The sequence below is a fragment of the Chiloscyllium plagiosum genome, unplaced genomic scaffold (genome assembly GCF_037043375.1).
Source record: "Chiloscyllium plagiosum isolate Xiang-an unplaced genomic scaffold, Cpla_swu_hap1 HiC_scaffold_21, whole genome shotgun sequence".
NCBI classification, from domain to species: domain Eukaryota; kingdom Metazoa; phylum Chordata; class Chondrichthyes; order Orectolobiformes; family Hemiscylliidae; genus Chiloscyllium; species Chiloscyllium plagiosum.
The window spans coordinates 4,934,910-4,950,334 of record NW_028270159.1 but is presented as its reverse complement, the minus strand read 5'-3'; the positions used below and the strand labels follow the sequence as shown (position 1 = coordinate 4,950,334).

The 15,425-nt window shown below is 52.2% G+C and overlaps 1 protein-coding gene across 1 annotated transcript in view; it reads left to right on the top strand.

The window, feature by feature from the left end:
- adamts13 (ADAM metallopeptidase with thrombospondin type 1 motif, 13) overlaps positions 1 to 15,425 on the top strand; it is a 76,133-nt gene that overhangs the window by 51,015 nt on the left and 9,693 nt on the right. Inside the window, exons 25-27 of the mRNA XM_087998149.1 lie at positions 467 to 646; positions 2,205 to 2,381; positions 14,597 to 14,801. Coding sequence (XP_087854275.1) covers positions 467 to 646; positions 2,205 to 2,381; positions 14,597 to 14,801 — 562 coding nt within the window. The remainder of the gene's footprint in view (positions 1 to 466; positions 647 to 2,204; positions 2,382 to 14,596; positions 14,802 to 15,425) is intronic.

Below are 15,425 nucleotides of genomic sequence, written 5' to 3'. Positions count from 1 at the left end.
GCCATCCTGACCTAGTCTGGGTTTACACAGGAGTTTAGACTTCCCATTTCCCAAGGCTTCTTAGACAGCACCTTCCAAAACCATTTCCATCTGGAAGGACAGGGGCAGCAGATCCACGGGAGCACCACCATGTGCAAGTTCCCCTCCAAGCCACTCACCATCCTAACTTGGAAATATATTGTCATTCCTTCACTGTCATGAGGTCAAAATTCTCGAAATGCTTCCCTAAGGGCAACTAGGGATGGACAATAAATGTGACCCAGCCAGTGATACTTGCTCCCTGAGAATGAATTATAAATATAAGCAAAAATAGAAATATAAAAGAATGCTTATTAGGTGCACACATTGCAGTAGTGATTGAATAGTAGTCAGGAGAGGAGAACCTGGCTTAAATTACCATTCATGAATCCAGAGATACAGAGGTTGTCTGTAACAGTGTATATAACTGTTATTTCTTCTTTGCAAGGTGGGAAGTCAATGTGTTTGGTCCATGCAATGTGAGTTGTGATGGTGGGATTCAGGAGAGGGACGTGTACTGCATAAAGGAAGAGAGGAGTGTGAGACAAAGGGTGCCTCCTTCATCATGTGAAAGTACACTCAGGCCGGCATCAACACAGATCTGTAACACAGAGCCCTGTCCTGTGCGGTAAGTACTTTTCATTGGTGAAAAATTGTTCTTGAGCTTTGCCTTCAATTCAGCATCCAATCCAATATTGAACACACCAAAATCAATCTCTCCCTTTCAAACCCCCTGCCAACTCATCAACACCCAAGACCCACTGACAAACCAAAACCCAATCTCCAGAATCAACTGACCCCCAAACCTCCCTCTAACCCCCCACCTCCACCTGCCTTCTCCCAAGCTCCTGCAAATGCCAGTGCTCTAAGCACACCCATCTCCACCCTCTGACTCTTCCATTTCAACCTCCTTAAACCCTGACACACAATCTTGCACCAAACCCATCAACTCCCCTACCCACAACAAATTCACCAGCACTCACTCTCTAACCCAGTGCCAATGTTGCACCAACTACATTTTCAACTCATCAAACTGTTGAGATTCCACTGCCACTGCATATTTTAATAGTTCTTAAGGTATGGGCATTGCTGCTGGGCCAACATTTATCGGCTGTCTCTAGTTGCCCTTGAGAAGGTGGTGCCACCTTGAATCAGTGGTGTGGGTAGAGCCACAATGCCCTTAGGGAGGGAATTCCAGGACTTTGACCCAGCAACAGTGAAGGAATGGTGATATATTTCCAAGTTAGGATGGTGGGTGGCTCGGAGGGGAACTTGCAGGGGGTGGTGTGCCCATGTATCAGCTGCTCTTTTCCTTCTAGATGGAAGTGGTTGTGGGTTTGGAAGGTTGTGTCAAAAAAGCCTTGGTGAGTTGCTGATTATGTCATTATTCCAAACATATATTGGTTTTGAGTAATTATTTCTAAAGAGCTCATATTGATACTACTTCTTCTCCCATCACTTAGGGATATACATAGTGCTTCACGAATAATTGATCACTTCCAATGGTCAAACATTAGCATCCACTATTGCCATGTGACCACATGAAATAGAAACAGTTCAGCCGGCTCGGCCTTTCAGTAGGATCATGGCTGATCTGATATTCCACACATTCACTTTCCTGACCTTTCACTATAACCCTTCATTCCCCATCTGATTAAGAATCTATCTCGGCCTTAAATATACACATTAACTCTGCCCCCACCGAGCTCTGTGGCAAGGAGTTCCAAAGACTCATGACTCCCTGAGAGAAGAAATTCGTCCTCAACTCAGTCTTAAATTGATGCCCCTTTATTCTGAGACTGTGCCTCTGGTCCCTCTCAGCATTGACCCTGTCAAACCCCTTAAGAATTTTATATGTTTCAATGAGACCACCTCCCATTCTTCTAAGCGCCAGTGAGTAGAGTTCCAACCTGTTTAGCCTTTTCTCACAAGACAGCCGTCTATTCTGGGGATCATCATATTGGCCTTTTAGATTATTTAACTTGCACAAGTCTATTATCCTGAGTTATTTTAGAGTAATAATCTAGGCTTTCCTGATCTATCCTTCTAATGAGCTACTTCCTCATTCCATGGGATGAAATCTCTCTTTTCTTCCCTCATGGAATATGGATCATGAGCACAGCCAACTGTGAGACTTCTCCAGCTGATGGCATGAACAGGTTTCCTTTCTCTAACCCATCGTGTAGATGGCAGACCAAGTCTGAATCGTGCAGTGTGTCATGTGGAGGAGGTTTCAGGAGAAGGCTGCGGTACTGTATAAAAAATCAGGGAGAAATGGAACAGCTTGTACCGCAAAAAGAATGTCTCCATTTGCCTAAACCTGAAGACGGGGAACCCTGTAATCACCATCCATGCCCACCAAGGTTTGTGATATTTTCCATTTTCTTCTCAATTTCCTGGAAACACTGACTCTCACTGGGGTACAGCTTCGCACACACTGACTCTCACTGGGGTACAGTCCCACACACACTGACTCTTACTGGGCTACAGGGTCCCACACACACTGACACTCACTGGGGTACAGCTTCACACACACTGACTCTCACTGGGATACAGTCCCATATGCACTGACTCTCACTGGGGTACAGTCCCACACACACTGACTCTTACTGGGCTACAGGGTCCCACACACACTGACACTCACTGGGGTACAGCTTCACACACACTGACTCTCACTGGGATACAGTCCCACATGCACTGACTCTCACTGGGGTACAGTCCCACACACACTGACTCTCACTGGGGTACAGTCCCACACACACTGACGCTCACTGGGGTACAGTTGCTCACACACTGACTCTCACTGGGATACAGTCCCACACACACTGACTCTCACTAGGGTACAGCTTCCAAACACACTGACTCTCACTGGAGTACAGTCCCTCACACACTGACTCTCACTGGGGTACAGTCCCACAAACACTGACTCTCACTGGAGTACAATCCCTCACACACTGACACTTTCTGGGGTACAGCTCCCACTCACACTGACTCTCACTGGGGTACAGCTCCCACACACACTGACTCTTACAGGTATACATATCCACACACACTGACTGTCACTGAGCTACAGCTCCCACAGACACTGTATCTCACTGGGGTACAGTCCCACACACACTGACTCTCACGGGGGTACGGCTCCCACACACACTGACTCTCACTGGGATACAGTCCCACACACACTGACTCTCACGGGGGTACAGCTCCCACGCACGCTGACACTCACTGGGGTACAGTCCCCCACAAACTCACCCTCATTGGGATACAGTCACTCACACACTGACTCTCACTGGGGTACAGTCCCACACACACTAACTCTCACTGGAGTACAGACCCACACACACTGGCTCTCACTGGGGTACAGCTCCCACGCACATTGACCCTCACTGGAGTACATACCCACACACACTGACTCTCACTGGGGTACAGTCCCTCACGCACTGACTCTCACTGGGCTACAGCTTCCACACACACTCACTCTCACTGGGGTACAGTCCCTCACACACTGACTCTCATTGGGATACAGCTCCCACACACACTGACTGTCACTGGGGTACCGTCCCACACACACGACTCTCACTGGAGTACAGCTCCCATTCCCACTGACTCTCACTGGGGTACAGTCCCACACACACTGACTCTCACTGGGGTCCAGTCCCACACACACTGACTCTCACTCGGGTACAGTCCCACACACACTGACTCTCACTCGGGTACAGTCCCACACACACTGACTCTCACTGGGGTACAGCTCCCACACACACTGACTCTCACTGGGGTACAGTCCCACACACACTGACTCTCACTGGAGTACAGTCCCTCACTCACTGACTCTCACAGGGGAACAGCTCCCACACACACTGACTCTCACTGGGGTACAATCCCTCACACACTGACACTTTCTGGGGTACAGCTCCCCCTCACACTGACTCTTATTCGGGTACACCTCCCACACACACTGACTCTCACTGGGATACAGTCCCATAACACTCACTCTCACTGGGGTACAGCTCCCACACACACTGACTCTCACTGGGGTACGGCTACCACACACACTGACTCTCACTGGGGTACAGCCGCACACACAATGACTCTCACTGGGGTACAGTCCCACACACTCTGACTCTCACTGGGGTACAGTCCCATGCACACTGACTCTCACTGTGGTACGGCTCCCACACACACACTAACTCTCACTGGGGTACAGTCCCTCACACACTGACTCTCACTGGGGTACAGTCCCACACACACTGACCCTCACTGGGGTACAGTCCCACACACACTGACTCTCACTGTGGTACGGCTCCCACACACACTAACTCTCACTGGGGTACAGTCCCGCACACACTGACTCTCACTCGGAAACAGCTCATACACTCACTGACTCTCACTGGGCTACAGTCCCACACACACTGACTCCCACTGGGGTACTCCCACACACAGTGACTCTTACTCGGGTACACCTCCTACACAGAATGACTCTCACTGGGGTACAGTCCCTCACACACTGACACTCACTTGGGTACAGTCCCTCACACACTGACACTCACTTGGGTACAGTCCCTCACACACTGACTCTCACTGGGGTACAGCTCCCACACACACTGACTCTGTGGGGTACAGTCCCACACACACTGACTCTCACTGGGATGCAGCTCCCACACACACTGACTCTCACTGGGGTACCGTCCCATACACACTGACTCTCACTGGAGTACAGCTCCCACTCACACTGACTCACACTGGGATACAGTCCCATGCACACTGACTCTCACTGTGGTACGGCTCCCACACACACTGACTCTCACTGGGGTCCGGCTCCCACACACACTGACTCTCACTGGAGTACAGACCCACACACACTGACTCTCACTAGGGTACAGCTTCCAAACACACTGACTCTCACTGGAGTACAGTCCCTCACACACTGACTCTCACTGGGGTACAGTCCCACAAACACTGACTCTCACTGGGATACAATCCCTCACACACTGACACTTTCTGGGGTACAGCTCCCACTCACACTGACTCTCACTGGGGTACAGCTCCCACACACACTGACTCTTACAGGTATACATATCCACACACACTGACTGTCACTGAGCTACAGATCCCACAGACACTGTATCTCACTGGGGTACAGTCCCACACACACTGACTCTCACGGGGGTACGGCTCCCACACACACTGACTCTCACTGGGATACAGTCCCACACACACTGACTCTCACGGGGGTACAGCTCCCACGCACGCTGACACTCACTGGGGTACAGTCCCCCACAAACTCACCCTCATTGGGATACAGTCACTCACACACTGACTCTCACTGGGGTATAGCTCCCACACACACTGACTCTCACTGGGGTATAGCTCCCACACACACTGACTCTCACTGGGGTATAGCTCCCACACACACTGACTCTCACTGGGGTATAGCTCCCACACACACTGACTCTCACTGGGGTATAGCTCCCACACACACTGACTCTCACTGGGGTACAGTCCCATACACACTGACTCTCACTGGGGTACAGCTCCCACACACACTGACTCTCACTGTGGTACAGTCCCATACACACTGACTCTCACTGGGGTATAGCTCCCACACACACTGACTCTCACTGGGGTACAGCCGCACACACAATGACTCTCACTGGGGTACAGTCCCACACACTCTGACTCTCACTGGGGTACAGTCCCATGCACACTGACTCTCACTGTGGTACGGCTCCCACACACACTGACTCTCACTGGGGTCCGGCTCCCACACACACTAACTCTCACTGGGGTACAGTCCCTCACACACTGACTCTCACTGGGGTACAGTCCCAACACACTGACTCTCACTGGGGTACAGCTCCCACACACACTGACTCTCACTGGGGTACAGCTCTCACACACACTGACTCTCACTGGGGTACAGCTCCCACACACACTGACTCTCACTGGGGTACAGCTCCCACACACACTGACTCTCACTGGAGTACAGTCCCTCACACACTGACTCTCACTGGGGTACAATCCCTCACACACTGACTCTCACTGGGATACAGTCCCACACACACTGACTCTCACTGGGGTACAGTCCCAAATACACTGAAACTCACGGGGGTACGGCTCCCACGCACGCTGACTCTCACTAGGTTACAGTCCCCCACACACTGACCCTCACCGGGATACAGTCTCCCAGACACTGACTCTCACTGGGGTATAGCTCCCACACACACTGACTCACACTGTCTTAAGGCTCCCACACACACTGGCTCTTACTGGGGTACAGCTCTCACTCACACTGACTTTCACTGGGGTACAGTCCTACACACACTGACACTCAAGGGGGCTACAGCTCCCCCACACACTGACCCTCACTGGGATACTGTCCCCCACACATTGGCTCTTACTGGGGTACAGCTCCGACTCACATTGACTTTCAATGGGGTACAGTCCCACACACACTAACTCTCACTGGAGTACATACCCACACACACTGTCTCTCACTGGGTTCCAGCTCCCACATGCACTGACTCTCACTGGGGTACGGCTCCCACACACACTGACTCTCACTGGAGTACAGACCCACACACACTGACTCTCACTAGGGTACTGCTCCCACGCACACTGACCCTCACTGGAATACATACCCACACAATATGACTCTCACTGGGGTACAGTCCCTCACGCACTGACTCTCACTGGGCTACAGCTCCCACTCACACTGTCTCTCACTGGGGTACAGCTCCCACACACACTGTCTCTCACTGGGGTACAGTCCCTCACACACTGACTCTCATTGGGATACAGCTCCCACACACACTGACTCTCAATGGGGTACAGTCCTATACACACTGACTCTCACTGTGATACAGCTACCACACACACTGACTCTTACTGGGATACAGTCGCATACACACTGACTCTGACTGGGATACAGTCCCCCACACTCTGACTCTCAATTGGGTAGAGCTCCCACACACACTGACTGTTACTTGGATACAGTCCCACGCACACTGACTCTCACTGGGGTACAGCTCCCATACACACTAATTCTCACTTGGATACAGTCCCACACGCACTTATTCTCACTGGGGTACAGTCCCACACACACTGACCCTCACTCGGGTACAGTCCCACACACACTGACTCTCAATGGATACAGCTCCCCCACACACTGACTCTCACTAGAGTACAGCTCCCATTCACACTGACTCCCACTGGGGTACAGTCCCACACACACTGACTCTCACTGGGGTACAGTCCCACACATGGTGACTCCTACTCGGGTACACCTCCCACACCGACTGACTCTCACTGGGGTACAGTCCCACACACACTGACTCTCAATGGGGTACAGCTCCCCCACACACTGACTCTCACTTGGGTACATTCCCGCACACACTAATTCTCACTGGGAAACAGCCCCACACACACTGACTCTCACTGGGGTACAGTCCAATAAACACTGACTCTCACTGGGGTACAGTCCCATACACACATATTCTCACTGGGGACAGCTTAGACACATATTGACGCTCACTGGGGTACAGTCCCACACACACTGACTCTCACTGGAGTACAGCTCCCATTCACACTGACTCCCACTGGGGTACTGTCCCACACACACTGACGCTCACTGGGGTACAGTCCCACACACACTGACTCTCACTGGGGTACAGTCCCACACAGACTGACTCTCACTGGGGTACAGTCCCACACACACTGACTCTTACTGGGATACAGTCCCACACACACTGTCTCTCAATGGGGTACAGCTCCCCCACACACTGACTCTCACTGGGGTACAGTCCCGCACACACTAATTCTCACTGGGGAACAGATTCCACACACACTGACTCTCTCTGGGGTACTGCTGCCACGTGCACTGACTCTCACTGGGATACAGCTCCCACACACACTGACTCTCACTGGGGTACAGTCCCATACACACTGACTCTCACTGGAGTACCGCTCCCCCTCACACTGACTCACACTGGGGTACAGTCCCACACACACTGACTCTTATTCGGGTACACCTCCCACACACACTGACTCTCACTGGGATACAGTCCCATAACACTGACTCTCACTGGGGTACAGTCCCATAACACTGCCTCTCACTGGGGTACAGCTCCCACATGCACTGACTCTCACTGGGGTACGGCTACCACACACCCTGACTCTCACTGGGGTGCAGTCGCACACACAATGACTCTCACTGGGATACAGACCCACACACACTGACTCTCACTGGGGTCCGGCTCCCACACACACTGACTCTCACTAGGGTACAGCTTCCACACAGACTGACTCTCACTGGAATACAGTCCCACACACACTGACTCTCTCTGGGGTATAGCTGCCACGTGCACTGACTCTCACTGGGGTACAGTCCCATACACACTGACTCTCATTGTGGTAAGGCTCCCACTCAACTGGCTCTTATTGGGGTACAGCTCCGTCTCACACTGACTCTCACTGGGGTACAGTCCCACACACACTGACCCTCACTGGGATACTGTCCCCCACACACTGGCTCTTACCAGGGTACAGCTTCCATTCACACTGATGCTTATTAGGGTACAACTCCAACTCACATTGACTTTCAATGGGGTACAGTCCCACACACACTAACTCTCACTGGAGTACAGACCCACACACACTGACTCTCACTGGGGTACACTCCCACACACACTGACTCTCATTGGGGTACAGCTCCCACACACACTGACTCTCAATGGGGTACAATCCCTCACACACTGACTCTCACTGGGATAAAGCTACCACACACACTGACTCTCACTGGGCTACAGTCGCATACACACTGACTCTGACTGGGATACAGTCCCCCACACTCTGACTCTCACTAGGGTACAGCTCCCACACACACTGACTCTCACTTGGATACAGTCCCACACACACTAATTCTCACAGGGGTACAGTCCCACACACACTGACCCTCGCTCGGGTACAGCTCCCCCACACACTGACTGTCACTGGGATACAGTCCCACACACACTGACTCTCACTGGGGTACAGTCCCCCACACACTGACTCTCACTGGAGTACAGTCCCTCACACACTGACTCTCACAGGGGAACAGCTCCCACACACACTGACTCTCACTGGGGTACAATCCCTCACACACTGACACTTTCTGGGGTACAGCTCCCCCTCACACTGACTCTTATTCGGGTACACCTCCCACACACTGACTGTCACTGGGATACAGTCCCATAACACTCACTCTCACTGGGGTACAGCTCCCACACACACTGACTCTCACTTGGGTACGGCTACCACACACACTGACTCTCACTGGGGTACAGCTGCCACACACAATGACTCTCACTGGGGTACAGTCCCACACACCCTGACTCTCACTGGGGTACAGTCCCATGCACACTGACTCTCACTGGAGTACCGCTCCCCCTCACACTGACTCACAATGGTGTACAGCTCCCATACACACTGACTCACACTGGGGTACAGCTCCCACGCACGCTGGCTCTCACTGGGATACAGCCCCCTACACACTGACCCTCACTGGGATACTGTCCCTCACACGCTGGCTCTTACTGGGGAACAGCTCCGACTCACACTGACTTTCACTGGGGTACAGTCCCACACACACTGGCTCTCACTGGGGTACAGCTGCCACGCACACTGACCCTCACTGGAGTAATACCCACACACACTGACTCTCACTGGGGTACAGTCCCTCACGCACTGACTCTCACTGGGCTACAGCTCCCACTCACACTGTCTCTCACTGGGATACAGCTCCCACTCACACTGTCTCTCACTGCGATACAGTCGCATACACACTGACTCTCACTGGGGTACAGTCCCTCACACACTGACTCTTACTGGGGTACAGCTCCCACACACACTGACTCTCACTGGGTACAGCTCCCACACACACTGACTCTCACTGGGGTACAGTCCTATACGCACTGACTCTCACTGGGATACAGTCGCATACACACTGACTCTGACTGGGATACAGTCCCCCACACTCTGACTCTCAATCGGGTAGAACTCCCACACACACTGACTTTCACTTGGATACAGTCCCACACACAATAATTCTCACTGGGGTACAGCTCCCATACACACTAATTCTCACTTGGATACAGTCCCACACGCACTTATTCTCACTGGGGTACAGTCCCACACACACTGACCCTCACTCGGGTACAGTCCCACACACACCGACTCTCAATGGGGTACAGCTCCCCCACACACTGACTCTCACTCTGGTACGGCTCCCTCACTGGAGTACAGTCCCATACACAATGACTCTCACTGGGATACAGTCCCACACACACTGACTCTCAATGGGGTACAGCTTCCACACACACTAACTCTCACTGTAGTACAGTCCCATACACAATGACTCTCACTGAGATACAGCTCCCACTCACACTGACTCTTATTGGGGTACAGCTCCGACTCACACTGACTTTCACTGGGGTACAGTCCCACACACACTAACTCTCACTGGAGTACAGACCCACACACTGGCTGTCACTGGAGTACAGCTCCCATGCACACTCACCCTCACTGGGGTACATACCCACACACACTGACTCTCACTGGGGTACAGTCCCTCACTCACTGACTCTCACTGGGCTACAGCTCCCACTCACACTGTCTCTCACTGGGGTACAGTCTCACACACACTAACTCTTACTGGGGTACAGTCCCACACACACTGACTCTCACTGGGGTACAGTCCCTCACACACTGACTCTCATTGGGATACAGTTCCCACACACACTGACTCTCAATGGGGTACAGTCCTATACACACTGACTCTCACTGGGATACAGCTACCACACACACTGACTCTCACTGGGCTACAGTCGCATACACACTGACTCTGACTGGGATACAGTCCCCCACACTCTGACTCTCAATAGGGTACAGTTCCCACACACACTGACTGTCACTTGGATACAGTCCCACACACACTAATTCTCACTTGGATACAGTCCCACACACACTAATTCTCACTGGGGTACAGCTCCCATCCACACTAATTCTCACTCGGGTACAGTCCCACACACACTGACTCTCAATGGGGTACAGCTCCCCCACACACTGACTCTCACTCTGGTACGGCTCCCTCACACACTGATTCTCACTGGAGTACAGTCCCATACACAATGACTCTCACTGGGATACAGTCCCACACACACTGAATCACAATGGGGTACAGCTCCCACACACGCTGACTCTCACTGGAGTATAGCTTCCACGCACACTAACTCTCACTGGTGTACAGTCCCGCACACATTGACCCTCACTGAGATACAGCTCACACACTCACTGACTCTCACTGGGCTACAGTCCCACACACAGACTGACTCTCACTGGATAACAGCTCCCATTCACACTGACGCCCACTGGGGTACAGTCCCACACATGGTGACTCCTACTCGGGTACACCTCCCACACAGACTGACTCTCACTGGGGTACAGACCCACACACACTGACTCTCACTAAGGTACAGCTCCCACACACACTGACTCTCACTGGGGTACAGCTCCCACACACACTGACTCTCACTGGGGTACAGCTCCCACATACACTGACTCTCACTGAGATACAGTCCCACACACACTGACTCTCACTGGGATACTGTCCCCCACACACTGGCTCTTACTGGGGTACAGCTCCCTCTCACACTGACTTTCACTGGGGTACAGTCCCACACACACTGACACTCACGGGGGTACAGCTCCCACACACACTGATCCTCACTGGGGTACAGTCCCACACACACTGACCCTCACTGGGATACTGTCCCCCACACACTGGCTCTTACTGGGGTACAGCTCCCACTCACTCTGTCTCTTATTGGGGTACAGCTCCGACTCACACTGACTCTCACTGGGGCACAGCTTCCACACACACTCACTCTCACTGGGGTACAGTCCCACACACACCGACTCTCACTGGGGTACAGCTTCCACACACACTCACTCTCACTGGGGCACAGTCCCTCACACACACTCTCATTGGGATACAGCTCCCTCACACACTGACTCTCAATGGGGTACATTCCGATACACACTGACTCTCACTGGGGTACAACTCCCACACACACTGACTCTCACTGGGGTACAGCTCCCACACACACTGACTCTCACTGGGGTACGGCTCCCACACACACTGACTCTCACTGTGATTCAGTCCCACACACACTGACTCTCACTGGGGTACAGCTCCCACTCACACTGATTCTCACTGGTTTACAGTCCCACACTCACTGACTCTCACTTTTGTACGGGCCCCTCACACACTGACTCTCACTGGGGTACAGTCCCTCACACACTGACTCTCACTGGGATACAGCTCCCACACACACTGACACTCACTTGGGTACAGTCCCTCACACACTGACATTTCTGGGGTACAGTCCCACACACACTGACTCTCACAGGAGTACAGACCCACACACACTGACTCTCACTGGAGTACAGACCCACACACACTGACTCTCACTGGTTTACAGTCCCACACACACTGACTGTCACGTGTGTATGGCTACCACATACACTGACTCTCCCTGGGATACAGTCCCACACACACTGACTCTCACTGGGGTACAGTTCCCACACACACTGACTCTCACTGGGGTACAGACCCACACACACTGACTCTCACTGGGGTACACTCTCTCACACACTGACTCTCACTGGGCTACTGTCCCACACACACTCATTTTACTGGGGTACAGCTCCCATATTCACTGACTCTCACTGGAGTTCAGACCCACACACACTGACTCTCACTGGGGTACAGTCCCACACACACTGACTCTCACTGGAGTTCAGACCCACACACACTGACTCTCACTGGGGTACAGTCCCACACACACTGATTCTCACTGGTATACAGGCCCACACACACTGACTCTCACTGGGGTACAGCTCCCACACACACTGACTCTCACTGGGGTACAGTCCCACACACACTGACTCTCACTGGGGTACTGCCAAAACACACACTGACTCTCACGTTTGTACAGGTCCCTCACACACTGCCTCTCACTAGGATACAGCTCCCACACTCATTGACTCTCACTGGGGAACAGCTCCCACACACACTGACTCTCACTGGGGTACAGCTCCCACACACACTGACTCTTACTGGGGTACAGACCCACACACACTGACTCTCACTGGGGTACACTCCCACACACACTGACTCTCACTGGAGTACAGTCCCACACACACTGACTCTCACTGGGGAACAGCTCCCACACACACTGACTCTTACTGGGGTACAGCTCCCACCCACACTGACTCTCACTGGAGTACAGACCCACACACACTGACTCTCACTGGGGTACACTCCCACACACACTGACTCTCACTGGAGTACAGTCCCACACACACTGACTCTCACTGGGGTACAGCTCCCTCACACACTGACTCTCACTGGGGAACAGCTCCCACACACACTGACTCTTACTGGGGTACAGCTCCCACCCACACTGACTCTCACTGGAGTACAGACCCACACACACTGACTCTCACTGGGGTACACTCCCACACACACTGACTCTCACTGGAGTACAGCTCCCACACACACTGACTCTCACTAGGGTACAGCTCCCACACACATTGACTCTCACTGGGATACACTCCCACACACACTGACTCTCACTGGAGTACAGTCCCACACACACTGACTCTCACTGTGGTACAGCTCCCACACACACTGACTCTCACTGGGGTACATCTCCCACACACACTGACTCTCACTGGGGTACATCTCCCACACACTCTGACTCTCACTGGGGTACATCTCCCACACACACTGACTCTTACTGGGGTACAGCTCCCACCCACACTGACTCTCACTGGAGTACAGACCCACACACACTGACTCTCACTGGGGTACATCTCCCACACACACTGACTCTCACTGGGGTACATCTCCCACACACACTGACTCTCACTGGGGTACAGCTCCCACACACACTGACTCTCACTGGGGTACAGTCTCCCACACACACTGACTTTCACTGGGGTACAGCTCCCACACACACTGACTCTCACTGGGGTACAGCTCCCACACACACTGACTCTCACTGGGATACAGCTCCCACACTCACTGACTCTCACTGGGGTACAGCTCCCACACACACTGACTCTCACTGGGGTACGGTCCCACACGCACTGACTCTCACTGGGGTACAGCTCCCACACACACTGACTCTCACTGGGGTACGGTCCCACACGCACTGACTCTCACTGGGGTACGGTCCCACACAGACTGAGTCTCACTGGGGTACAGATCATACAGCAACATTCAAGTCATAAATTATTTGATAATGCAACTCTTTTAAAACAAGCAGCATTGTCTTGGAGTTCTATAGTTATGTGGATTTGCTGTAACTCTATTTGAAGAGACAATGAGATCATTCAATATCGTGCATAAGGTTCTCTAAGATGGAAGGGGAATACTGAGCTGGAGCCAGATCTTTCGCTTTCTCTATGACAGGGATAGAGGGGCAGACAGGAATCCTGAGCTGGAAGAACTCTTTATTTATGTGTTGATGGACAGGTGGCTGGTTTCAGAGCCGGGTCGATGTTCTGTGGTTTGTGGGAACGGTCTGGCCAAGAGGAGGGTAACCTGCGTCGAGTTTCACAACGGGACCAATGTGGAAGTGAAGAAGAGTCTGTGTTCGGGTCTGGAGGAGCCACTGTCCCTTGTTCCTTGTGTGGTCAGCAATTGTCCATTTGGCTGGAATGTCCAGAACTGGTCCAGGGTGAGTGTCCTGATTGAGTAGAGAGAGGAAGGCAGGGGTAAGTGATTACATTGAGAAATTCAGAACAGGCAGAGACCTGTCAGAGCCTCAAGCCTGAGCCAGTATTTAGTATGATCATGGCTGATGTATAAATCACCTTCTCCACCCTTTCTCCACATGTACAAAAACGATCGGCCTCTGATATCGGTTTATGATTGAGGTAGCCTCTATGTTAATTGTAGGAGAGAGTTTCACACATCTTCCACCTATTGTGCAAAGAGTGTTTCTGAATTTGTTCTGAAGAAGGGTCCCTGGACTCAAAATGTTTACTCTGTTTCTGTCTCCTCAGATGCAGCCAGACCAGCTGAGTTTCTCCAACTATTTCTGGTTCTGATTGTCTCAGATTTCCTGCATCCAAGTTTTTTATTTCATTTCTGATCTTGCGTCCTGAGCCAGTCTGACATTAATGTCTCTGGCCCCTTCTCCTGAAGCCTGCATCCACAGAAACTGCTTCCCTCTATCATAGAAACATCAGAACCTGGAAAAGGAGGCGATCATTCAGCCCCTCAAACCTGCTCCACCATTTAATACCATCATGGATGATCTCATCTCAGCCTCAACTCCACTTTCCTGTCCTTTCCCTGT